General features: G+C 43.9%; 1 protein-coding gene across 7 annotated transcripts in view; it reads left to right on the forward strand.

Annotated features, from left to right (window-relative positions):
- The window catches only part of Akap7 (A-kinase anchoring protein 7), a 112744-nt gene that overhangs the window by 45286 nt on the left and 39878 nt on the right, over positions 1-27580 (forward strand). For 6 of the 7 annotated variants that reach the window (XR_005881803.1, XM_040758168.1, XM_021224168.2 and 3 more), the window contains exons 6-7: positions 3149-3261; positions 22770-22917. Coding sequence is in view for 6 of the 7 variants with exons in the window: in XM_040758168.1 (XP_040614102.1) it covers positions 3149-3261; positions 22770-22917 (261 nt within the window). In the remaining variant the exon portion in view is untranslated. Of the gene's footprint in view, positions 1-3148; positions 3262-22769; positions 22918-23653; positions 24418-27580 lie in introns of those variants that run through there. The other variant, XM_021224174.2, reaches the window with a different exon arrangement.

A 27580-nucleotide genomic window follows, 5' to 3' on the forward strand; every position in this document is an offset into this window, starting at 1 on the left:
TGTGCTCTGAGACAAATATTTAAGAGTATTGTGAATAAATATCATAAAAGATTTCAGGCCTAGAGAGCTAGTTATAAGAGAAGTTAAGTCAAAATCACATGTAACTAAACCAGGAAATTTAAAACTGTTTCTTTAGATTCACTTGATTGCTATATCAAATAAGGTAGTATGTGGAAATCTAATGCCGAGAGCAAAGAGTGGCTCCGAGCATATGCTTCCTGTGCCTGTGTGGATTCTGCTAAGCTAGAGTCCTTTCTGTCTACTGCAGTTCCTGGTAGTTCACTGTACCACGAGTCCTGTGTACTGGGCACTTGCCCTCTGGAGATACTGTGCCTGTGTGCCTGGGGTATGTGCTCAGTAAGTAAAATCAGCAAGTGGCTTTGCGTGTTCACATCTTTCTGCTGGATCTGTTCCCTGTGTGGTAATTCTTCTGTAAGTGATAATTGTTTATGATTTAAGGACTGGCATTCCTATCTTTAATTGGTGCCCTAATCCCATGGGTCAAACTTTAGGAGTTGAATACATTAACCAACCCTGGTATGCTTAAGCCATAGGACTTTGCCACTGTTTGAGTTGTTTTGACTTAAGAAAATAACTTTTCTGTCATTCAGCCGAATATTTCAGCTGATTAGGCTTCTAACACCCAAGAAGGTATCAATATAGAAAGGACCAGTGGAATTACAGTAGAGGACAGTAATTGTTGTGAACATATTTGGATTGCTTCCTGACCTACTGTTGCTAGATTCTGGACTTTCTGCTTTGACTGCTCTTTGTATGGATTCTTCTAAATTGAATGTCTTATTAGATGCACTCTGGCGTCAGTGGGCCATCTGGGGCACCCCGTGGTCAGAAGAGATGTTTGCTGTCTTGGGTTTCATAGACCTTGAAGCATCTTCTTGACTTCGTAGCCTTCTATACTTCCTGACCGCTCCAGAGCTCCTCTGTGAACTTCTTCCCTGCTTAGTCAGCCAGAGTTGCAGTCTCTGCTCTTAGCTAATGGCACTGATTTCCCAGCCTTTTATTGTTGTGTCATGTACCCTTTATCACTGTAGATGATAGAGAAAAAGCCAAGCGATGTCAATGACTAGTACAAGCATCTTTATACATGTTCCAAGTCCACATAACATGATCAGAATGTGTCTCAGCATACACCAACATGTTGGACTTCTGTGGGTGTTGGGTGTGTGAATTTGGGTCTTTATGCTTGAGCAGCAAGTGCTCTTAACCTGAACCATCTCCCCTGCACTGCTTTTTGGGGTTCAACTTTATCCTTTGGGTTTACTTAATTGTGTGTGTCAACCCTTCCTCAAGCCATTTTTGGATAAAGATAACTGAAAAGGTGTTTATTAACAGTTCTTCAAGAGTATGAGTTTTTCACCTATAGGGCAAGGGATTCCAGCTCCCTGTTTGCATGTTCTGGCCTGTGGCATGTGACAGCAGTGTTCAACTGCCAAGAGGTCAGTTCTAATTCATTCTTTTTGTTAGCCTTGTCTTTCCAGTATGGCTGTATGGTAATTTATCAACCATACCTTTATTGGTGGAGATTGCAATACCCAGTCTGTGCTCATTCAGGATACTTTTTCAGTATTTTCTATGTAGAATTTTATGTACCAATATTTTCTTTTTTACCTTTGTATTCTTAAAGTGGAGTTGCTAGTTCAGGATGCTGTGTAGTTCATGTCTTCATAGCCACTGGACAGATCATTGTGGTACCAACACGACCTCTGCCCTCCTCATCCCCCTCGTTTGGTGGTTCTTGTCTCCTGACAGTTCCTCTTCTGTTTTCAAGACACACACATTCCTTTACCATCTTGCTTACCCGCTCTCAGTCCTCTCTATACCTTCATGTCTTATAAACCCTTCCTTGGGAGTAGCCTGTCTGACTAACAGAAGAGGAAGCGTTTCTGACTCTTGTAAACATTGATGCCGCTACCTCCAGTGCTCAGGAATGCATGCTTCCCAGCCCCAGGCATTTTCCTTGTACAAATACACCATCAACGCTAGACCGGGTATTCTGGGGAACGTTTTGCAGATGCCTAGAGTTTGGTCTTAATGTGGGTCTCTTGCCTAAGTGCTCTTCTCTGAGTTCTAGCTGTCTTGCTCTCTTCTTGTTCTTTTTGTTTACCTTGGAGAGTTGCTGGGCTCCATCTGGGCTTCTCCCGTATACCCAAGGTTTTAAACTGGGGCAATCAAAAGACTTAGCCCACAATGTTTGTTCCTTATTTTATAATGGATTTGTGTGTGTGTGTGTGTGTGTGTGTGTGTGTGTCTGCCTGCACATGAGTATGTGTCCACACACAGGTGAGACCAGAGCAGGATGACTTGAGTCTTTCTCTGCTGTTCTCCATTTTATTGTCTTATGCCAGGGTCTCTTACTGAAGTTTGCTTATTTCAGCTAGAATAGCTGGCTGGCAAGTTCTCAGGAAACATGTGTCTCACTTACAATGCAGGGGTGAGGTGGGGGTGTATATTCCAGGCATGTGCATCCAAGCCCAGCTTATGATGTGGGTGATAGGGAACTAAACTCGGGTCTTCATGCTTGCAGAACAAGTCATTTTACCCGCTGGACCAAGACCCCTTTCTTATCTTGTTAGAGAAGGTTCTTTGCTTCATCTTGCTCAGAAGTGTTAGATATGAAAGGTGGCAGCAGACCAGCCAGTCCTCTCCTAGACCCTAGGAAATCACTGAGATGGCCAGGAGAGTCAGTGTCATCCCGGAAAACATGCTTAACTGTCATGTTTTCACTCTCTTTGTATTTTTTTCTGTCTCTAAGAAATACCAAGTAGCCATCTTTTCATGTTATTTTTTAATTAATAATATTTTTTTCCATGCAGTATATTCTGATCAGGGCTTTTCCTCCTCCATCTACTCCCAGATCCTCCCGACTTCTGGACCCTTCCAACTCCATGGCTTCTTTCTGTCTCCCTCTTTAGGAAACAAACAAGTCAGAATAAAACAAACAAAAGTGAAATAAAAAAGCAAAGCATGAGAAACACATGCACATGTAGACATATACACGCAGAACCCATAGAAACACAAACCTGGATACCATAATATGATTGCCTTTATATAACAATAGCCATCTCTTGAATCAGCCCTTCAATAACTAAAGGTAACTATATGTCTCATTTTGTGTTACTTTCTTCAGAGACTGCAAAAAGAACATTTCAAGAAAAAGGCATCCTGGCAGGAGAAAACAGACTCTTTAAGCCTCACTTGACCTTTATGAAACTGTCAAAAGCACCAATGCTCAGGAAGAAGGTGAGTGCTCGTATCTATATTTGGGCTCCCCCCACCCCACCCCAGGGCACCCAAGGCTTTAGTATGTTTCCAAGTGTGACATTTTGTATTTTTTGGCACCCTAACCTCCTTGTTCCTGGGACTTCAGGTCAATTCAGTTATAATTCAGGAGTGCTGAAGATCTCAGTGTTCCTAGGAGGCTGTTACAGACCCTCCTGATTTGCTGCAAGGCTGTGGGGTGCACACTGACACCCCTGACCGCTCGCTGCTGCTTCTTTTGCGATTCCTCCCAGGAGGAGCCTCTAGATGGCGCCAGAGTTCAGTTGTGCTGCTTTCTTGCTTAGGGCTTCAGTTTCCTTCAGCTCTTGGGGCTTCCCATGCTAGTCTCTATTCACTTGCTGTTCATTGCAGTTCACTGTTCCAGCCCAGGTTGAGGGATACTTTGGAGCTCTAGTTTTTGTAGGTCTTTCAGGGATTCCAACAATAGCCTCCACTCAGGAGGTGTGGAACGAGGGTACCATGGACTAGATGCTAAAGTACCCATGGGATTCCCCCAACCCGACCCCACATGTGAGTACTTCTTAAGGTTGGGCAACAGTGACAAGCAAAGACAAGTGTCTTTTACACACGCACGCACGGCACTCTCCTTGCTTTGATTTTCCATTTCAGCCAGGGGTTCCTTATGTAAATTAAGTCACCTGCTGGCCTCTGTTATACCAGAATATCTGAGATAACATGCAGATCAGTGTCCATGCCCTGCTCCTCATTCCCTCAGCTCCTGTTAGGGCTCTTTTGTGGCTATGTAAATGAGGGTCATGTTTATTAGCAAGTATAACTCTGCCCCCAGGTTTAGCATGCTCTGTTCTCAGAGTCCTTTTTGTTCTTTAAAACATGGGTTTGGCCGATCCATCCTGTGCTTACGAGCGTTCTACAACCTGCTGTTAAAGATGTCCTCAAAAAGATATCTTGTATATTTTTGATAGCTATGCTAAAAAAAATTCGCCCGTATCTACATAAGGCCTGGTTACAAAATATGTTGGGTAAAATGATTTTTGTAAGTGATAGTTTTTGAAGCCTTGAGCAACAACCCGCAGAGCTTGTAGACTGACTGTTTTCTTCTTTGCTCACTCATTGTCTGTCTTGTTCTGCTTCCAATGGATTGCCTTCTTCCAAGTGGTCTCCCACTTAGTTCCAGAGTGACAAATCAGTGGTGAAGGTAATTCCCCCATTTCAGAATGCTGCTTTGTCTTTATACTATTAACCTACAATGGAGCACCCAGTGACTTTTACCATAAGTGCTTAAATGCTGCAGCAGCTCCATTCCAACCTTCCAGACTGTTCTTACATGGTTTCTTGGCATTTGGTTGCACAGAACTGACTTCCTCTCCCTAGAGTAAAGGGATGCAGGACTCAGAAGGTGCCTTCAGGGAGGTCACATCCTTTAGTTTCAGAGCCCCCTCTCTGAGTCTAAGAACCTGTCTTATTTTCGGTCTCCTGTTCTCTCCCACTGGTCAACTTCAGTTCACTCAAATTCACTTCTCTATTTGAGGAATATCTGTTAACAAATCATAACGAATCTGTAAGTATTCATGCAGTATCCATTGCATGCCAGGGACTGGCTGCTTAATCAAAATGGAAAGTTCCTGCTCTAATGGTGTATAGACTTGAAATCAAATTGCATTCTGTATCGATTGTAGATAAATTATAGTAGTTTCTCTCTTCTCCATGGAGGAGCTATAGCAAGGCCTCCAGTAAATGCCTGAAGTCACAGATAATACTAATCACTATGTTGTTTTTCCCATATGTGTGTTCACCCACTTAAAGAAATGATAAGTGTACTGTGGCTTATCTTTGGCATAGCAAATTTCAGCATCATTACTATGCACTTTGGAACCATTATTATGTAAAAGGAAGAATTACTTAAATATGAGCACTGTGATGCCATGACAGATGGTCTGATACTGAGATGGTTACTGAGTTGCTAACAGGAGGGCCCTGTATACAGTGTGTGTACACTGGCAAAGGGATCATTCCCATCCTGGGTGGGGCAGGGTAGCACAGCCTTTTAGAACAATGGAGTCAGTCTCTCCTGCCAATCACAGTATTTGAGAGCAACATTTGTTAGATCAATTCTTGGTGTAAGGACAGGAAAGATTTTTAGTAGTGACATGTAGAGTTGGAATAGCCCTTTAAGTTGTCAACAATGTAGTCAGCACTGAAAAACATTTTCCAAAGTTTTTTTCTTGAGACTGGGGAGATAGTTCAGCAGTGAGAGCATTTATTACTCTTGCTGGGGACTCTGCTTTAGATCCTAGGACACATGGCGGCTCACACCCACCTGTAACTCCAATCCCAGGGGACCTGATGTCCTCTTCTGAGCCCCATGGACACCAGGCACACACATGGTACACATATATACATGCAGACAAAACACTCATACACCTGAAGTGACATCCAGAAATCAAAAAATATAAATGTGTATTCCTTAACCAAGAGGCCTTTGTTGCTGATGTAAATGATCTTAAAATAGGAATACTCCTACAGTAATCTTAAAATAATCTTGAAAAGGAAGTTCTTTGTGCATGAAGATGCTTATAGAAACATTAGCAATACTATAGAAAGGTTCCTGTCTCAAAAAATAAAAAAATAAAAAAAAGGAAGGAAAGAAATAATGTGTTCCATAGAGGAATGTTTAAGTCAGCTATGGTAAAATGTATCAATGATTGGAGCATATGCTAAGATATATAACTATAATGACTTTGTAACAGTATAAAAAGTAAATGAGATTTTGAACATGTGCGGGAGTCAGAGATCTGTCATATAGTTTGGGTGGTTGCTTTACACAACACTCGGTGGAGAGCGAGCTTCTGGTGCTCTTTTAGTCAGTGACTTTTCTGATGTACTTGTGAACAAAGCTGGCCTTAGTATGCCTAGGATGCAGCGAACTCTCCTTGACATATCAAGGATCTTACTGGACTGCTTAGGTTTTTTTCTGGGTTCCAACAAAAAAATGGCCTTGGAGGGCTGTGTTTAGTAAGAGGTGGTGATGAGCATGGCAGATAGCCATGGCAAGTCAGGACTGACTTGAGAGGCCTGAAGCACCTTAGAGGGTGCTCATTCAGTGTCTAGAAGAAACCTCATAAGGCGTTATCTAAAGTTCTTTTTATTATTCATTTATGTGTATGTATACATGTAAGTACACAAATGTCACGGTGCACACACATATGGAGGTCGGAGGACAACTTACAGGAGTCCCTTCATCCACATGGGTTCCAGGTGTCAAACTCAGGTCATCAGGCTTGGCAGCAAGTGGCCTTGAGCCTTCTCACCAGCCCCTGGTTTTTATATTTTGGCTTGACATGCTAGAAGGACATCTGGGAATAATTTTAGGTGTGATATTGAAGCACTCCCAAGATACTGGTGGTGCTATTGTTGGGACGGATGGTTATTGTTTGTTTGTTTGTTTGTTTTTTAAAGTGGTGTGCTAGGCAGAGAAGAGCTGTAGATCAGCAGAGGCAAACTTCTAAGACTGCAGAGAGATAGACAGTCCACCTACTGCTAACTAGAGGAGACACAGTCATTGAGGTTAGTTCTTCCTTCTTTCATCCAGTCATCATCATCTTTTAGTGACCTGAAAAGCCATTGTCTGTGCTAAGCCGAAAGAGAAATTCAAAGTTGGAGCTGAAATAATTTGCTTGGGAAGATAAATATCTCATTAACATCATGGGCAGAGCCTGGTGCTGGTCATGAGTGCTCCAGCAATCCTCCAGCAGTGCTCCTCAAGAGCTATGGTAAGAATTCTCAGTGGTGGTCACCGTGGCGTGTAGAAGTGCCTAAGGCACTGGGGTCCTGTCTGCTGGAAGGACATCACATACTAAAAGTGGACAAAACCCGGTGGGTAGCTGGAAGTTCTGTGTGTTAGGTTTGGAAGTTTGAAAACACAGAAACTCTTCCTTGAATCTCCTAGTGTGGAGATCCCCCTGCACCAACAGAGCTGACTGAGGCGAAGGACAGCTCTGGGAAGCTGAAGGCTTTTCTTGGAAATTACAGACTTTGCTAACAAGTGTACAAGTGAGTTTTGCATAGTCTTAGTTTCTTGATATTGTACTGAGTAGATTGACAATATTAAAATGAGCTATGTAATTTTAAAAAAAAAATCAAATATGGCCTGATAAAAATCTGAGTAAATTGCTGTCTGTGAAATAGTAAATGCAAGATGTTCATGCTTTCCCCACTGTTGTTTGACATGCATGGTCTGTAGCTTGCATACCTCCATGCTTTTCATAATGAATCCTGTTAGACTATTTTTTCTCATAGTATGATCTCCTGTTCTGTGATTTAAACTGAAAAACCTGCAGGGTTAGAAGTGTTTGTTGACACTTGGTGGCAGAAGAAGACCGGTTTTAATCACATAGGGCCTCAGTGCACATCTGGATTCCTTAAGAAACAAATGCCATCTCCTATTGCCTGAATCCATTGTTTTTAAACACAGATTCTTTTCTGCACTTCTAAGTCCGTGGATTTGGGATTTTTCTAATTTGCTAGTGTGACAGTTACCAACTCAGGTTTGGCTTATTAACTGGTACGGAAGCAGGCACCTGCCAGGAGTTTGGCTAAAAACCACGGAGTCCTCTTTAGTCCCCCAGTCTGTCTGAAAGCAGAGGCCTGAAATCTGTACCCTCCTTGTGAGTCCCCATCCCCCTTTCTCTGGCTTAGGGCACAAGTCACGGGTTAAGGTGACTGTGCCCCCCATTGTCTTTATGTAGTGCCTTAGCTGAGCTAGCTCCCTTCAGCTGGGACTTTGTTGTCATCTGCAGAAAGAAAAGAGCCAAACCACATGCTCATCCTTAAAACTTCTAAGTGCAAACATCGTTCCTGTTGATGTTCTATTGTTCCAAGCAAATCTTCTGGTCTTCTGTGAGCTCACAGAGCTGGATTCCTTGCCTTGATGGGACTGTTTTGAGCAATCGTATAGTCATTTTCAAAATCATTCCTCAAATGTGTCTGACCAGCAAGTCCTATTTTCATGGATCATTTTATAGCTCCAGTGTTTGGTAGAATATAGCTTAAGAATTTAAGAAGTATGCATGTGTATGTGTATATGTGTGCATGTATTTTAGTTACTTTCCATAAACCAAGGCCACTTAGGATGTTTACTTTTCTTTTATGGTTTAATTTTGTGTACAGTTCCAAAGAGTTAGGGCCCATGGCAGTCACAGAGGGGAGATAGCAGGCATTGCAAGCATGATGAAGCATGGTGCTGAGGTAGTGGCTGAGAGCTTATGTCTTGATTCAAGGCAGAGAGAAGGGACAACCGGGAATGGTGCCAGCTTTTGAAACCCCAACAACCCCCTCCCACCAGTTACATTCCTCTTCCAGCAAGGCCACACCTCCTACTCTTTCCCAAATAGTTACACCAACTCAGGACCAAGCATTTAAATACACGAGACTATCGGGGACATTCTCACTCAAACTGCTATAGCTTGTGTGCGAGTATGTTTGTGCGTGTACGTGGGGGGGCGTGCACATTTGTGTACATGCATATGGAGCCAGAGTGCAAGCTTAGTGTTATCCTTAAAAATGTCATCTACCTCCTTTGAGACAGAGGCTCGCATTGGTTAGGAACTTACCAGTTAGACTTGACTGACTGGCCGGCCACTGAGTCCCAGGAGAGCCTAACCCAATGGGGGTGGCGGTGGGGTGGGAGGGTGAGGAGCATTGAAGAGCAGAAATAATTAAACTGGGCATGGAAGTTAGTGCAAATCTGAATTTTAGGAGAGATTAGTTGCCATGAATTCTAGAGTCCAGACCAGTTTCTATGGAATCATGAAGGGAGGAGACTTAATACCACAAGAGGATTCACCACTGCCGAGGACATGGACAGCGTCAGGGAAGAAATCGATGTCAATCGTAATTTTTCCCGATTTTGCCATGACTCAGCAAGCCTTTGCTAGTGGTTAGTTTTAGATGCTGAGCTTTACTGGAAATTTCTGAACTCAGACACCATAGAAGAGAAGAGAGCCCTGCCTGTGCCCTTAATTGATAAATGCCAGAGAAACTCGCTGGCCTTGTCCTGCTAGAGAAGGTGAAGGCGAAAGCGGCGAGCAGGGTACGTAAGTGGGGGGTGATCAGCTGGCCCAGCTTTCTTACGGGGTGATCGGCTAGCCCAGCTTTCTTACGGGGTGATCGGCTAGCCCAGCTTTCTTACGGGGTGATCGGCTAGCCCAGCTTTCTTACGGGGTGATCAGCTAGCCCAGCTTTCCTACGGGGTGATCGGCTAGCCCAGCTTTCTTACGGGGTGATCGGCTAGCCCAGCTTTCTTACGGGGTGATCGGCTAGCCCAGCTTTCTTACGGGGTGATCGGCTAGCCCAGCTTTCTTACGGGGTGATCAGCTAGCCCAGCTTTCCTACGGGGTGATCGGCTAGCCCAGCTTTCTTACGGGGTGATCGGCTAGCCCAGCTTTCTTACGGGGTGATCGGCTAGCCCAGCTTTCTTACGGGGTGATCAGCTAGCCCAGCTTTCCTACGGGGTGATCAGCTAGCCCAGCTTTCCTACGGGGTGATCGGCTAGCCCAGCTTTCTTACGGGGTGATCGGCTAGCCCAGCTTTCTTACGGGGTGATCGGCTAGCCCAGCTTTCTTACGGGGTGATCGGCTAGCCCAGCTTTCTTACGGGGTGATCAGCTAGCCCAGCTTTCTTACGGGGTGATCGGCTAGCCCAGCTTTCTTACGGGGTGATCGGCTAGCCCAGCTTTCCTACGGGGTGATCAGCTAGCCCAGCTTTCTTACGGGGTGATCGGCTAGCCCAGCTTTCTTACGGGGTGATCGGCTAGCCCAGCTTTCTTACGGGGTGATCAGCTAGCCCAGCTTTCCTACGGGGTGATCAGCTAGCCCAGCTTTCCTACGGGGTGATCGGCTAGCCCAGCTTTCTTACGGGGTGATCGGCTAGCCCAGCTTTCTTACGGGGTGATCGGCTAGCCCAGCTTTCTTACGGGGTGATCGGCTAGCCCAGCTTTCTTACGGGGTGGTCAGCTAGCCCAGCTTTCTTTCACATTGTTTGCACTGGCATCCCCAGCGCATGCTCACCAGCAGCGATCTCAGGCCCAGGATGCTTTCGGTCAAAGGTCTGACTGTGCTTTGAACTTCCTGTGCCCGGAGCTTCCGCGCCTTCCCTGGTGTCCCTCTAGAGTCATCTCCCCAGCTGTATGTTGCCAGCCTATTGCAGCTCGGGATTCTCTGCATACTGCTAGTGCTGCAGCTCGGGGGTGCACTATCTTGTGTCTTGTGTGCTACAGAATGGAGGACTGCTCCAAACCCAAGCACCCCAGGAGTGCTGTCACTCACCTTGAAAATTTAAGGCAGGTCACCTGTCCACCCTGGGTGGAAAGAGTGACCGTAGGTTAGGGTTAACTGAAATGAAAAAGACGGTGTTTCTGAACATTTTTGCTCATGAGTATTTAAACACAGACAAAATTCTAGTTTAAACCTAATTATTAAAATCGAGTTTCAGAACTTGTGTTAAAAGGTACAATAACAAATTATTCAAGCTAATTAGTATTGCCCATGTTTGCTTTAGCTTTATTAAATATAAATGTTCTGTCTCAAATTTTACCATGTGTGACAGGAAACTTTTTTTCTCATAAAAATCCATTCCCAGGGATTTTGGAATGTGCATCATGTGGTAGTTAATTTCATTTTCCTAGTCCAGGATAAAAGACAAAATGGAATGTTAACAATCTTGTTGGGAACTGGCATGCCTCCAGTGGGTGAATGGTAGGTGGAGACAAAGGAGAACTTATGGCCAGAAAACTAGCAGAAGCAAGCAAAGCAGCTGAAGCGATTTCCCTGGCAGTCAGTTTTATCACTGGAGTGACTGGGCAGGCTCATCAGGCAGCCAGATGCTGTTAATTATAATTATCCACAGAAGGAAAGAAACACTGTGGTTTTCTTGAGAGCCCCCTCTCGCTATGAGCAGAAATGAAGGTTGAAACACTGAAGTATAATTAGTTTACATTGGAATTATATCCCCACTCCTAAATATATGAGCCAATTTATTGTCATGATTCACTGGAGTCTTATTCTTTTGAAAGGAGATGCTTTAAAAACAGAATGGGTCCTGGGGAGATAGCTCAGTGAGCAATGTGCTTGTCGTGTGAGGATGAGGGTCTGAGATGGTCCAGCACCCACGTAAGAGAGCCTGGCCGGGCACAGCTGTCCAGCACCCACGTAAGAGAGCCTGGCCAGGCACAGCTGTCCAGCACCCACGTAAGAGAGCCTGGCTGGGCACAGCTGTCCAGCACCCATGTAAGAGAGCCTGGCTGGGCACAGCTGTCCAGCACCCACGTAAGAGAGCCTGGCCGGGCACAGCTGTCCAGCACCCACGTAAGAGAGCCTGGCCGGGCACAGCTGTAACCCTGGCACTAGAGAACCAGTCTTAGCTACAGGAGTCCTAGTTTTGTGCTTGAAACCAACATTATGACAACATTTTTAACTGTTGGTAAGGTCTGTGGCATCATCTTGAACACGTAAGCATGACATTATTCTTACACTGTCCTGGGGCTGACAGCCAGGGCATAAACTAATAATTGTCCTCTGTCCTCCCAGCGGAGCTCCATTGTGACGATTGGTTGCTCGGCTTCATCTAGAGCTTTCCTCTCGACAGCAGTCACAGGTCGAGGCTCCAGCTCCCGTCCAAGAGACTGTTCTGCTGACTCCCCCTAGTGCCTCACTCTTTTAGCCTCCAGTCTTCCCTGTTTAAAACCCTTCCATCCCCTTGAGTTACATACACCTTGCACCGCTGGGTTCTTAACTTGCTCTGACAGTCAGGAAACGGTAAACCAAATTAAGTCAGGCCTGGGAAGAGGTCACCTGGAAAGAATAGGAATGGGTGGGGAAGCCCTTGAGACCTTCACCACACACAAGCTTTCCGGCAGGTGCCTCACATGTACAAAGTGAGGGTAAGGTGGACATAGGTCATGCCCATATGCTCACATGATGTCATATACTGGGTAAATGGGATACTCTATGTAATTCTTTCAACTCTAACATCATATGCTCACATGATATCATATACTGGGTATATGGTATAGTCTATGTAATTTCTTCAACTCTAACACCTGTGATACTAATTCCTCCTACTTAAGTTTTTCTTTTCCTACTAAGTGCATTTTACAGTAGCTTTCCTGACGGGGAAATTGAGGTTGGCTGAGTGGATGAAGCGTGCGCACGCATGATAGCAGAGTGTAGTAGATGCGGGTACCTCAGTGTTCCCTTCCAGGTTATATGGTGCCTGCAGTGGTGAGAATATGTGCCCCAGTGACCTGTTAACCCTGTGAGTAACACGGCCAGGTCCATAGAAAAGAACCTCAATCAGTGTAAATGTTTGTGAGCTACAGCCAAGCACCTGCCAACAGCTCCTGGAAAGAAATGCTGGGACTAGGAACCACGGTGCTTTTCTCCTGGGGATTTTGCAGTGGCTCGTCCCATTAGAATTTGTTTAATTCTCCCTCAGTACTGTTTTCCTTGCCACTTGATGCTGCCAAGGAGCCCTGGGCTCCTCTCAGGGTGTTAGGACAGCTAAAGGGAGGTGTCAAGAGTGGGTAAAACCCTGCACCTCTAGTAGCTGTTTCTGCTGTTAGTTCCTGAATGTACAATATTGTTTATAATATAGGTGAAAAGGGTCTGTGCTTCCTTCCTTAAGGAGTAGAGGTCAAACAAGCAGGAGTGCTGAAAGCAAGTCAATAAATAGAGGCATGATGGAGAAGGCATATCTGAAAACGCCATACTGAACTCTGTAAATACTATAGCTTAAAATAAAATAAGGAATTGAGAACTATTAAGTATTTAAGAAACCATTGTTCTGAACTTCATTTAGTCTCTGCTGGCACCTTACGTATTTGGATATTTGCAACAAGAAAGGGGTTCTTTTAATGAACTGGATCATTTGCATGCCTCTTTTATATTTAAGCAACATCTGAGTTCTTTTAAAAATATGTATTTTTATTTTTATCTGTGTGTGTGTGCGCATGCGCGCACATGTGTGTGTGTACACACGTGTCCATGTGAATGAATGCACATGTGTGTGGCTACCCATAGCAGCCAGAAGAGGTGGCCAAATCCCTTGGAATAGTAGTTACAAGAAGCTGTGGGCCATCAGCATGGGTGCTGGAACCAATCTGGAAGGAGGAGCAAGTGCTCTTAGCTGCTGGTCCATCTCTCCAGTCCCTAGAATCCCTTCACCATCTCTTTCTACTCAGAGTGAATGAAAATCACTTACCGCATGTTTATAGTTATCACTCGATCTGCTAATATCAATGCGGTGTATTAAAGGCAGCCATTTTAGAATGCTAGAGGTTCCCAGACTAATTTTGACATTGGCTTGATTGCATATAATTGTTTCTCAAGAATTAACATTCCTCGTATCTTAATATCTTGAGTAAATAGCATAGACATCATTCTGTTCCCATCTCTCATCCTCTTGTCTCTGCCCCTATAACTCCCCCCATAAAAAAAAGTCTAAGATAAAAAAAGAGGAAAAAAAGAGAAGAAAGGGACAGTCTCCTCATGGAAACTGCAGTGTGACACAGGGACTCACACAGTAAAGCCCTTTGTCCATGCATCTTTACATGCAGGTGCTCATCTGGAAGAATCATTGGCTTGGTTTGAGGCCCCTGGTCTCTGCTACACTGCCAACATTGGGCCCTCACTGGGACTCTTCCTGGACATCCTATTGTTGGCCTGCATTGGGGAGATCCTGTAGCCCTGGTCCACAGGACTGCTCTCCGACCTGTGCTCCAGCAGATCACAGATGGGGTGGACGTTGGGGTAGGCCAACACTTGCCCCCGGTTCTAGGCCTAGGTAGTTACAGGGCTGGCCAGCGCACCAGCTCCCCCGTTTTCACCATCACAGTGAGCTGTCCAGCATTGCCCTGGCTAGGTCACCGCTTGCAGCCATGAGCATGGGGCAGGGCCGGTCTCCCCCTTTCACATCCTCGGGGTTGGCTCACTCACACCTACACCTTCAGGGCCAGCTCTACTGTGTCGCCCAGTCAAGGTGTAGGGGCCACTCTCCCACGTGTTGCAACTCATGAGGGACAGGGACAGCTCTCCCGCTATTATGACCTTAGGGTCAACTTTCCCATCTAAGGATGGGTGGAGTGAAGGGTTGGAGGATGGGGAGGGGGATCTCTCCCCCCAACTCATGCCACCACATGACAGATGAATAATGGGGACAGGTCTCCTGCTCTTAGGACCGTAGGGCCAGGTCTCCCACCTGAGGCAGGGGTGGGGGAGTGCTGTTACGTGACTGATGAGTAATGGGGAAAGTTCTCCCATCTGCCTCAGGTGTTGATGGGCAGAGGTGGGGGAGGGGTGTGGGGGTTGCTCTCCCCTGCCCATGTCAAAAGCTACTTTTTGGGTTCTACTACTGCTAGGCAATAGGAGCCGCCATTGTTTGCAGATTGATCTAAAATAGTAAAGCAACTTCATTTTGTTTATTTTCATCCCTCCTTAAGTTTCCATCTGTAAACTTATTGACAGGCACTAGTAGGCAGGATGTCTGGGCCTTGGCCAAGCAGAAATGGGTATGTTCAGCAGAGGAATGGCCACATTGCCTGGCCCAGAGCAACAGGAAGAGAAGACAGCAAGGCCGTTCTTGCCCAGGGTGTTGTTGTTGGCTGTTCCTGAGTCAGTAACTGGGGCAATGAAGACGCACGCCTTCCCTTGGCGGTCATAAACCAGGGTGAATCTGAGCCTGCTCAGTTGTTTTCACTGAGAGAAGCTGAGGAGGCAGCAGGGACCATTAAGTGTTTCTTCCTTGCTGTGGAGTGTGTGAACATCAGGAATTGTAGCTGTAGAGGGGTGAGATGATGGGGATTTTAAACTGAGCTTTCCTTCATATTTCTATACCAATATCAATGTGTTTATAGTTTTGAATACCACCAATATGTTAATTTTTATTGGGAACAGTGGTCACTAAAAATAAAGTATTTTTAACAATCAAGTCTTCATCCATTACTGAGAGGTACAGATGCTTTTTTTATTTTATGTGCATTGGTGCTTTGCCTGCATATATGTCTGTGTGAGGGTGTCAGGTCCCCTGGAACTGGAGTTACAGACAGTTGTGAGCCACTGTGTGCTGGGAATTGAACTCAGGTCCTCTGGAAGAGCAGTGTCCCAACCGCTGTACCATCTCTCCAGCCCCAGATGCTATCTATGGCTGCTTTTTTAACCGGCTGATGCCCAAAAGGTTAGATTAGTTTGGTTTGGCTCTTAATTTACATTTTTAACTTCGGCTTTAGGTCATTGTCACAGGAATTGCTTTAGTTGTCACATGTATTTCTTTAATTTCCTTGTCACATGTGTTTGTCACAAAAAGTAATTGTGTTCAGGAATAAACTGTTGGAAAACAAGGCAGTGGTCCTCAAGGTTAAGCTTACTGTCAGTAGGACAAACCCCTCCTTTGTTTTACTTGCAGACAGTTTATGTAAATTGTGACTATTATAACAAATAACATTAGGAAGTTATCATCTGTTAGGGAAAAAAACCTCTTAACCTTCATAATAAAATTGCTGCTTCATTGTTCTGAATACAGTAGCTTTGTCCCAGATTGTGAGCTAATGTGAGATTTCACATTCCACACCCCTAACTGCGTTAAAGATAGCTCTAGATGCTCAGTGATCTAGTCTGAGCCCCCTGTGGCACATTTTAAATTATGCATATCATTGAGTTGATGGAAATGATGTTGTGAGTGCTTCCAGAGTAAATAATCTCCATTATTTATCATCAGATTCAGCCATCAGATAATTCTAAATATACTTGCCAGGCTCTCCCGGCATCTCCGAGGAGTTGGCTGTTTGGGTGCCAAGTTAGAGTTCATGAAATGACTCACAGCTTCAGGGCACACTACACCGAAGGGCACAAATGGCTGTGACCATCACTGATCATGTGACCACCACTGATCATGTGACTGTCACTGATCATCTCTGACTGGGGCTGAAAGGAGGCCAAAGGGAAACAATTCTTGAGTCATCTCTAATAATTAAGACAGCCTTGAATACTTTCTGTATGATATTGATTTCCACTAGGTATTTGCTTCAAAGTATAATATTGATCATATCTGCTCCATAACATCTGTATTTAACCTCCATTTTTTCCCTTTTAGTGTTATAGTGTATAATCAATGTGGTATTTTTGTTTGTTGGGTTTTGTTTTTGTTTGCTTGTTTGTTTTTTTGAGACAGGGTTTCTCTTAGCTCTGGAGCCTGTCCTGGAACTCACTCTGTAGACCAGGCTGGGCTTGAACTCACAGAGATCCTCTTGTCTCTGCCTCCTGAGTGCTGGTATTAAAGTCATGTGCCACACCACCTGATTCCAATGTGGTACTTGTCCTGAGCATAATTGCATTTAAGTCCTTAAAATGTCCACTGTCCCTGTTAATTTCCAGGGGAACTAACCTCATGTGAAGTATTAGCCTATCACCCAGCACACCTAAAACACCAAGTGTATAGCATTCTTAGCATGGCATTGTTAGAGATACCTCTCGTAGTTTCTCTACATTTGCAGCAATCTCAATTCAGATTTTTCTTATAGGCTGTGCTTTCCTGGATTTAACAATTTGAGGCTTTGCTTTGTACTTTCCTAACACGTTAATATCTTCTTCTGACTTTAAACAATAGGGCACTGTGGAGAAGGTGGGGTTGGCCTGTGACAAGTGGAAGCTGAGTAAATTGGAGGTCCTGAGCCTGGATATAATGCCATCACACCAGTCACTTTAACTCGACGCCGTACCCTTGAATGGTGGTACCTCTCAGGCAATTTTGGCAATGCTGTGGGTTGCTTACAACAATAGGACCCTTTTTAGCCTTACTTCAAGTAATGTCTCATTTTGATATAGTTGCTGATTTCCTCAGAATGATGGCTTTTCTTTTCTCATTTATTTAGTTATTTAGATAGGGTCTTCTTATATAACACAGGCTAGTCCATTTATCATAATAGAAAAGCATCATATGCTACAGCTAGATGGTGAGATGAATTCTGAGTTTATTAGAAAAGAGAGGTTACCCAATACATTCTCTGGAGAACAAGATTATGCTAATGTTCTAATATATATAAGATTAAGCATATTCTCATCTCTTTCTAGATTCTTTATTAAAATTTTTATTTTGATAGAGATAGAGCTTCAAACTCTCCAATGGCGTCATACCTTTTTGAACTATACTTTCTGTATAGGTTATGAGTTATGGAGTTAATAAAACCCAGTACCCAGAATGCACATCAGTAGTCAGCTGTGAATTATTTTTGCAAAATAATTGGTGCTTGTCATTTGCTAAAATTAATTAGCCAAGGAAGTTAGTTTACAGACACTTTTGTATTTCCCTTATTTCTTTTGGGTCAGTGAGATGATTCAGCGGCTAATAGTGTTTTTAAAAACCTAAGTTCAAGCCGGGCGGTGGTGGCACATGCCTTTAATCCCAGCATTCAGGAGGCAGAGGCAGGCGGATCTCTGTGAGTTCGAGGCTGGGTTGGCCCGACAGCCTCCAAAACAATACAGAGAAACCCTGTCTCGTAAAAACAAAACAAAACAAAACAAAAAACCTGAGTTCATTTCCTAGTCTCCACATGGGGGAGGGAGACCAACTCCCTCAGAGTTGTCTTCTGACCTCCAGATGTACATTGTGGCACGCCCCCTCCAAATAAATAAATAAATGTAAGCAAAATAATAAAATGATATTTTATGTTTGGTGCTGCCAGTGTGATCCTGGGATTGAAGACCCTATGCTAAGCTGTCATGGTTAGCTGTCGTCCATAGGAACCATTGCCCCTCCCCTTCCATCTTCGTAAACACACACACACACACACACACACACACACACACACACACACACACGCACGCACACACGCACGCACGCGCACACACACGCACGCACACACACACACACACACACGAATGCATACACACGGAAAGAAAAACATTTAGAAGATAAATAAAATAATTTTCATTTACTCAGAACTTTTTAAAAAATAGGGACACCTAATTTCATTTGAAAACAAACAAGCAAAACCACTGTTAGCTCTAAAACCACACATAACCTCAGCAAAGTGATAGTAACTTTACTACCCCACTCTAACCTCTACATAGGTCAACTGGAAAAAAATCTAAACAGGTAAAGTCTGGAACTAAATCACATCATAAACCAAATGGACCTAATACCTATAAAAGAGCATTCTACCCCAAACTAAGGAATACTGTCTAAATCTGAACCATAGGCCTACTACATTGTGAAACTCATACAATTTCTACTCCCAGTTGTCTCTTTGAAATGAAAATCAGATGCAGTATTCTGGGATCTTTTATATTCCTGTGTTTTTTTCCATCTATTTTTCTTTTAATGAAAACTAGATTTTTTTTGCATATAATATATTCTGATTATGGTTTCACCTCCCTTAGCTCCTTTGAAATCTGTAACCTGTATTCTTTCCCACCAGCTGCCTGGGCCCGCCGCTGTCTCTGCCCCCAAATAACACACAAGGCACTATATTAATTATGAAGCTGTTGGCCGTTTTCTATGGTTTCTTAATGGCTAGCTCTGACTTAATTATTAACCCATAATTACTAATATATATATGTATATATATATAAATGCATATTTTATAAGGTCTTTTCTTACTGAGAATGCCAGACTTGTGCCCTCTCCTCCCGGGATCACTTAGTGACTCTGCACCCTTGACTACATTTCCTAGAATCCTCCTCGACTCCTAGTCCCACCTATCTTGCTTCCCTATTGGCCAACAGTGTTTTATTTTTCAACCAATAAGACAACATATACACAGAATGACCTCTCCCATCAGAGATCCTCCCCATAACCTCTTCCATCTGAAACCATACCCTTTTTGTATCGTTTTAGAAAACAAATAGGTATCTAAATAATAATAATAATAATAAAAAGATAAAGCAAACCAGAATAGAACCAACCAAACAAGAGAAAGAGCTAAAGGTAAAGCACAAGAAACACACATGGTGCAGCAACTCACTTGTTCATACACACAGGAATCCATAAAAACAAAACCAGAAGCCATAATGCATATGCAAAGGACCTATAAGGTTAAAAAAATTCCCTGACAAAACATTTTGAAACAAAGAACCTCCAAAGATGTCACTGAGTTCCTCTCGTGTTGGTCATCTACTGCTGGGCATGGGGCCTACCCCTAAGAGTGATTTATATATCCAGTGAGACTCTGCTGTGGAAAACTAGCTTTTCATTTATGAGCGGTTATCAATTGTCTATAGCTTCTGGGGACTTGTGTCCACTTCTTCCAGGGTTGGGGTCTCATTTGGTGCAGACTCCTGCTGCCACAGTCTCTGTGAATTCATAAGCGCTTTGGTCCCGTTGTGTTTAGAAGGCCTTGTTTTCTTGGTGTTCGATATCCCCACTGGCTCTTACCATCTTTCCACTCCCTGTTCTGCAGGCTTCCTTGAGCCCTGAGGGAAGGGAAGTTGTTGGCGGCCTCCCAGTTAGGACTGAGTGTCCCAAGATCTGTTCCGCTTTGCATATTATCTGGCTGTGGGTCTCTACATGTGTTCCCATCTACTGCAGGAGGAAGTTTCACTGATGATGAGGAAGGCACTGATCTATAAGTTTAGCAGAATGTTGTTAGGATTTACTTTATGGCTGCATTCCCTTAGCAGAAATGTAGTATTTGGTTTCCCCCCTAGGTCCTTGGCCTGTCTGGTCTCATGTCCTTGGCTCTCCAGGCAGTGTTGGGGATAGGGTCTGCTTCATGGGGTGGGCCTTAAATGTGATCACACATTGGTTGGCTACTCCCACAAGCTGTGCATCACTCTTACACTAGCACACCGTGCAGGCAGTCATCCCAGTAGACTGAAGGGTTTGTAGCTGGCTTGGTCTTTACCTTTCTCCTCTGGCAGCCCCCAGAATACCTTCCAGGACCATGAATACTAGCGAGTAGGGTTGAAGGCTCTAGGTAAGCACCAGCTTGACTTCTCCGTGTTCTGTGAGTCCCATAGGTGTTATCTTCAGCAGTAGTGCCTCACTGTCAGTTTTTGGAGAGCAGTCAATACCTCTGGAAGTACCCTGGGTTGTTTGGGGGCTCCCAATGGAGCTCCTTTGACCACCAAGTCAATTAGATGTAGCCAGTTTCTGGTACTGGAAACTATTTGGTGATGAGAGATGTCCAGTTGGGGTGCTATCTCCTCTATTATTAGGCAATTTCATTTTGATAGCCTCCATGCATGTATATATTTTAAAGAGCTTCTACTGCATTAGGTTTCCATATGACTCCCCCCAAATGGCTTTTAGTTTTATCTGTCCATTGCCTCCCTCAAGTTCTCTCCTCTCACCCCATTTGATCCTTCCATTCCAGTTGCCCCCACCCTCATCCATCTGTAACTGTGTAGTCTATTTCTCCTTCTTAGGGAGGTTCTCTTCCTGACCCCAGTCCCTTACTCTAAACCCAACCTCTGTGGTTACATGGATTGTAACTTGCATATTGAAGACTTACCAGCTAAAATCCACATATAAGCAAATACATAACACAGACATGGACCTCTGATCTGGGTTACTTCTCTCATGATGGTTTTCCTAGTTTCATCCATTTACCTATGAATTTCATGACTTTATTTTTTAAACATCTAAGTAATACTCCATTGTATAAATGAACCACATTTTTTTATCTATTGATGGACATCTAGACTGTTTCCAATTCTGACTATTATGAATAGAGCAACAATAAATGTGCTTGATTAAGTGTCTTTGTAGTAGGTGAAATGGCCTTTAGATATATGTCCAAGAGTGGTATTACTGGATCTTGAGACAGATCTATATCCAGCTTCCTGAGGAACCACCACACTGATTTCCATAGTGTGTATAGGTTTGCACTCCCACCAGCAATGGATGAGTGTTCCCCTTACTGCACACTCACCAGCATGAGCTGTCATTTGCTTTATGGGCTGACTGGTGTAAGATAAAATCTCAAAGTAGTTTTGATTTTATTCCCCGATGCCTACTAATGCTGAACATTTCTTTAAGTGTTTCTCAGCCATTTGAGATTCCTCTGTTGAGAATTCTCTGTTTAGTCTGGCAGTGGTGGAAGGCAGAGGCAGGTGGATCTCTGTGAGTTTGAGGCCATCCTGGTCTACAAAGTGAGTTCCAGGACAGCTGGGGCTCCACGGAGAAACCCTGTCTCAGAAAAAACAAAAAATTAAAAAACCCAAAATTCTCTGTTTAGAGCTGTTTCCCAGGTTTTATTGGGTTATGTGTTTTCTTACATCTAGTTTTTTGAGTTATATATATAGTATTGAATTATATAATATATATGTACGCGCACGCACACACACACACACACACACACACACACACACACACACACACAGTCCTCTACCATATGTGGAGTTGGTAACAATCTTTTCCCATTCTATAGCCTGCTGCTTTGTCCAAATGTTGTCATACAGAAGTTCTTCAGTTTCATGTGGTTGCATGTATTAATCGTTGTTTTTAGTGCTGGTACTACAGGTGTCCTGTTCAGAAAGTTGTCTCTTTGGCGTACTTGCAGAAATAATGGAACCAGTTTTCAAGAAGTACTGAGGTTAAAATCACATCCAGGAGAAAAGTAAAAAGTCATTTTCATTTGCATAAGAAAAATGAAACAGAGCAAAATCACATGGTTTCCTGTCCTTATTTAGAATTTCTGTAAATTTTTATTAGCAAACAGGGAAATTTTTATTAGTTAAAAAGTAAAAATTGGTAAAAAAAAAAAAAGTGAAACTCATAGACCATGTCTGGGTGGGACTTGGCCTGAGGTGTCAGAACACTTCATTCATGGTGTTGTGTGTGGGGGTGTCATTTCCTGCTGGGAAACGACAGTTTTCAGCATCCGGCTGCCTCTGCCGTGTTGACAGTAAGGAGACCAAATGGAGATACAGAAGAGACACTGGTCCCACTGTCCCAGCGCAAATGAGCTGTGCCGTCCAGTGATTTTTATGTAAGGGTTTAAATAATAGGAGTTACTAGACCTTTGTCCATCCTCCCTGTAGCCTTCTCAGATGCGCATCATTTTGAAGTCATTGGCCCACGCTTCTGTCCAGCTGCAAACGATCCCTCTGTCCTCCATGCCTTGGTAGTTTCACATGCTTTTGTAGCTCTGAAGCATAAAGGTGCGTGAGGGTCCAAGTGCTGCCACATCAATTTAGTTTTGGAAGCTATCGGTCCAGCCCGGCCTCGAACTCACAGAGATCCGCCTGCCTCTGCCTCCCGAGTGCTGGGATTAAAGGCGTGTGCCACCACCGCCCGGGCCCAATTTAGCACTCTTAATTGACGCCTTTAAACACAGCCCATCCCAGGTGCGGAGCATTTAAAAGCAACTCCACAGCAATGTCGTGGCATCTCTTCCCAGGTGCCAGGAGGCAATCTGACTCCAAAATGTAATCTCAGGTTCTGAGAGACCGATAGAAATATGAACTTCTGCTGCCCCAGTGAAATGATGGATTGACACGATTTTGTTTTGTCATTTCAAGGGAGTGAAGAAAATAGCACCCGAGTTGTATGAACAATTTATCAACCACAGATTTGGGGAAGAAATACTGTACCAGATAGATCTCTGCTCCATGCTGAAGAAAAAACAAAGCAATGGTTATTACCACTGTGAGGCTTCGATTGTGATTGGTGAGTACCGTTGATGTCATTCAGTATCTTTATTTTTTATTTCTTAACATCATTTTCTACAAGAAATATTTCAGGTTAGTTGTTCTAAAACACTGTGTTTTTTTTTTTCTTCTTTGTTTTGTTGTTTTATTGTAGTGGTTTAGTGGAAAATTCGTAGAGAATTTTCCTTTCTATACTTGTATGCTTTACCCATGATCATAATGAGGTCTTGAAATGTTGACTGAAAATTTCAGTTTAATTTTATTTTATGAACATAAGGAAAGCAGTTTCTTTAGGGAGGGTCACACGGCCACTCCCGTCCATGGCAGGGTTATCATGATAGCTGCCTATAATCATGGGTAGCGGCCCGGCTCTGGAAGCTTCACTATAGGAAGGCAAAGTGTAGGTGGTCTGTGATGCTCGAGTCTTCTGTAAAGAAAGCATGCGTGGAGAGGGAGCAGAGGTGCACACACGGATAGCTCTGTGCTCACGTGAATGCTGTCCGGGGTATGTGATGGGACCAACTCCAGTTGGTTCCCAGGAGGAAAGTGCACACCAGGAAGGAACATCTTAACCAGATAGGCCACCTCCCACCTTCTGGAAGGGGCATGCATTTCACAGGAGCCTGGACTGTTTGACTCAAATGCACTGTTTCCAGTGAGACTCTGGGACAGAGAACTGAACTTGAAGACAACCCGGTTTATATGCTTTTAAAGTAGCATGAAAGCAAGAAGATCGATATTTATAAACATTTCAGGTTCTTCAGCCAAAGTAACTTGTGTCACGTCAGTTCTGGAAAAAGCCTGTGTTGGACCTGCCTATATCCTGAAAGAACCGTTATGTGCTGAAGTTTATTGAAATCCTCACTACAGATCTTCAGGAAGTCATCATTTACTTCCCAAAGATCATTTGGAACAGCAGGCTCAGATGAAGTCCGTGATTTGTATCCTGAAACACTTCAATGCTGTCTTACGGAAGATCTCCGTGCTTTCAGAGCCTGAGCGAGGGTTGTCTTCTCTGAGGTTTGCTGAGGTCCAAACGTTCACACAGAGAGGAATACAGGCCCTTCTGTGTGGAGTGGATTTTGGTCCCCGGTCTCCCGTGTAAACGTGTTAGACCAGCCTTAAATGGGGATACGGTGCTTCATTCCCTTCCCCACTGGATTAAGAAAAATGAGGAGATGTAGATTTCACCGAAGATCCTGTGAGATTTCATTATAAAACTAGTAGCGTGCCTCAGCTCAGTAGTCAGTAGGGGGCGCTGTTTCACCAGCCCTATTTCAACTGGCTCCAGAAGGTTTCTGCTTTCCTGTTCTTTGGCAGGCTGGTCACCAAATTCCCAGGCTGTAAGGGACGTTCATCCAGCCTTCCTTATGTAGCCCACCTTCTTCTAATGCACAGTAACGGTATTTCATTCTGTCCCAACCAATTCTGAGTACTTGTACCATTTAACTTTTTAAAGTGTCTTTTGCTTGTTACAAATATTTCTTCATTCTTTCCACCCACCACTTTTAGTGATGACAGTATGAATTTTAAAATGATACCTGCCCTAATGTAAATTTATTATAATTAAGTTTAATATAAACTAGAGTTTTTTTCTTTTACTTTGAGTATGTGCGTGAATGGAGGCCTCACATCAAGGCTGGGTTTCTTCCTATATTACTCTCTAACTTACTCTTTTGAGGTACGGTTTCTCACTGAAGCTGGAGCTCACTGATTGCCTAGAATGGCTGATGTGTGGGCTCCTAGGATCCTCCCGTGTCTACCTTCCTGCACTGGAGTTGCAAACAGTCTCTACCATGCCTGGCTTTTCGTGGGTGCTGGGGATTGGAACTTGGGTCCTCATAATTACATACTAAGCACAGGCAACCATCTTACCAGTGTACATCTGAGCTATTCATTCTCATTCGGTTATCATTATTCAGAATGCCAGGGGTGGACTTTGAGGATCTTTGTTTCTGACTTGCAAGAATGTGAGCAGGCTCCCATTCCCACAGTCACGAGCTGCTTCTGCTGCCAGGCTGGCTGTGGTTGGACTGTGGCCCCAGCTGTAGGCTGTGGTTGGATTGTGGCCCCAGCTGTAGGCTAACGCAGGCTTTCCTCCTCCTAACTGTGCCATCCTTCTTATTACACAGCAAAAGCAACTGAAATGCTTGTCAATGCTGGTGTGATTTTGTATTAGAAACTTTAGACTTCTGCCTTCTTGTGAGCTCTCAAAATGTGGCTGCATTGTCCCAGAGTCCTCCACGGCGTTACCATTTCCTGCGTGGAGTAGGAGGCTCAGGGACTCTGAATGCAGCTGCTTTTATTACCATACTCACTCTCCTCTTCTACAAATCTGCTTGACTCGTGGCGCCAGAGTGTGTCTGAGTATTCATCCCGTCCGCTGTGCATACCCACCATGGGCCATTTCTTCTTAGTCTTCTCCGTACCTTCCCATGGAGTAAATGGTAGAGGAATTTGAGAAGCTGTGCTGTTGTCCCACTGTTAAGATTGTAGTGGGAAAAATGTAGAAGGCTCCCATGTCAGGTGAGTGACAAATATACCATCAGGCAGAACTTACATGGGAAGGACGTTTTTATTGGGAAAAGGAAGGGGATGGGGGAAGGGAGAGAGAGAGAGAGAGAGACAGAGACAGAGACAGAGACAGAGATCTATCTGCCTCAGAGAACTGGCAGAGAGGGGGGGGAGCTTGTCTCTTAAAGGAACCTTTGCTCTGTGTACAGAGTCAGGGTACTGCCTGCCATGCGTGCAGGGATGGGCAGTCTGCCAGGGCCTCAAGGGCCCAGGTGTGCCTGGATTACAACGCCCACCCAGGGCAGTGAGGCTTAGTCTCTGAGGATTGAAGGAAATGTCAGAGATCTATGTAGGGTAGCCAGGGGACTCTTAAGAGTAGTGCAAACAAAGGACTTTTATTTTTATTATTAATGCAAGAGAACATGAGGTGATATTTATAGTTCACTTAAGCAAATATAAGCATACTAAGGGAATACATCTGTGGTGTCTTATCGTCTTTGGTCATGTGAAAAGAGCCAAGAAATTTTTTTTAGGTCTTTGTCTTCTTTTACAGAGATAATATGTGGGCATGTCAGACCATTTCCCATATGCCTTTGTTTTTAAGTGTATTCACTTATCATAGTTTATGCAATTCTTTCTAGAAGGCCTCTCTGTGGGAGAACATTCTGCACTCGGTCCCATCCATAGTTTACAGTAGATTTACAGCTTTCTTACACAGGTTCCCTCGTGTGCAGGCAATGTTCTCCAATGTTAGAAAAGATATATTTTAGTTGTCTCATAAATAAAACTTTGCATGATAATATGCCTATTTATCGTTGAGCTCCTGGCAAACCTAATTTCACTTAAAAGCTAAAATTTAAGTCAAGAAAAAGAAAGAAACCCAGTTTTTTTTTTCATGTAGCCAGGAATGAAATGTAGCCCAGAAACTGTAGGGCTATGTGGGCACCTAACTTGAACTGGGTGTGTTCACAGTGCTCACCTAACTTGAACTGGGTGTGTTCACAGTGCTCACCTAAATGAATTGGGTGTGTTCACAGTGCTCACCTGACTTGAACTGGGTGTGTTCACAGTGCTCACCTAACTTGAATTGAGTGTGTTCACAGTGCTCACCTAACTTGAACTGGGTGTGTTCACAGTGCTCAGGCAGATGTGTGAGTGCTGCACTTACAGTTCCTTAGGGAAGGCAACTGACGCCTTTGTAAGAGTGATGAGCAATTGAGGGTTTGCAAAGACTAGTGTACCTTCAGCGTCAGATATACTTTGTAGGAAGCAGTGGTGAAACTAGAAATGTCTAGAAGTTTTATTTCTAGACCAGTGTATTTATATATGACTTCTCCAAGCAGAGATAGAAACAATAATTTTGGGGTGACCCCACATTTTTTGCTTAATAATAATCATTTAACACTAATTTGGCAAAACAGTACAGTGTGTTTACTCTCCTCTTGGCTATCATGATAGAGAGAAGAACAAGACACAGCCCTGAAGAATGATACAGTGTCACTGGTAGCTAGGCCAGCTTCTGAGAAGTGGAGAGGAAAAAGAGTAGAGGAAGAGAGTGTGTCCCTAACAATATGGGCTTTGGTGTGGGGGAGTATGGAAAAGAGGTGTGTGAGAATTTAAATGAGCGGGATGCCACTGAGCAGTAACGGGATGGTTGGTAGAGTACGGGAACTTTCTAGAGCAGCGGGGAGGGAAGGTGTTGATAACTACAGGAGGTGTTGATTGAGGCACCTTGAGTGAATCAACAGTTTCAATAGCCGAGGAAGCTGGAGATGTGCGGGTCTCTGGGCTTCATGGATGAGTTAGTTGGTGAGCGGATGGATAGGACTATCCATGCTGAGGTGGCGAGTGGATACTGGTAAGAACTGAGGAAATAGCTGAGGGATAAATTGAGTTTAGAACTCAGAGTCCTACAGATCTTGTGATGAGGTTGTAGCCTGATAAGCTCATGGTAAGTTAAAACTATTACAAATAGGAAGTGCATTTATACACATAATTTAGTGAACATCATAGCTTAGGCTGGCCTAAGGGCAGTAATTTCACCTGTAATTAGGTGAAATCATCCAACACAAAGCCGTGGATGTGCATGTGTGTTTATGTGTTTATGTGAAGGGGACCAACCTTGAGTGTCATTTTTCAGGAGCGGTTCATCTTTTTTTTCTTTGTCA

The sequence above is a fragment of the Mesocricetus auratus genome, unplaced genomic scaffold (genome assembly GCF_017639785.1).
Source record: "Mesocricetus auratus isolate SY011 unplaced genomic scaffold, BCM_Maur_2.0 Super-Scaffold_100018, whole genome shotgun sequence".
Lineage (NCBI taxonomy): Eukaryota > Metazoa > Chordata > Mammalia > Rodentia > Cricetidae > Mesocricetus > Mesocricetus auratus.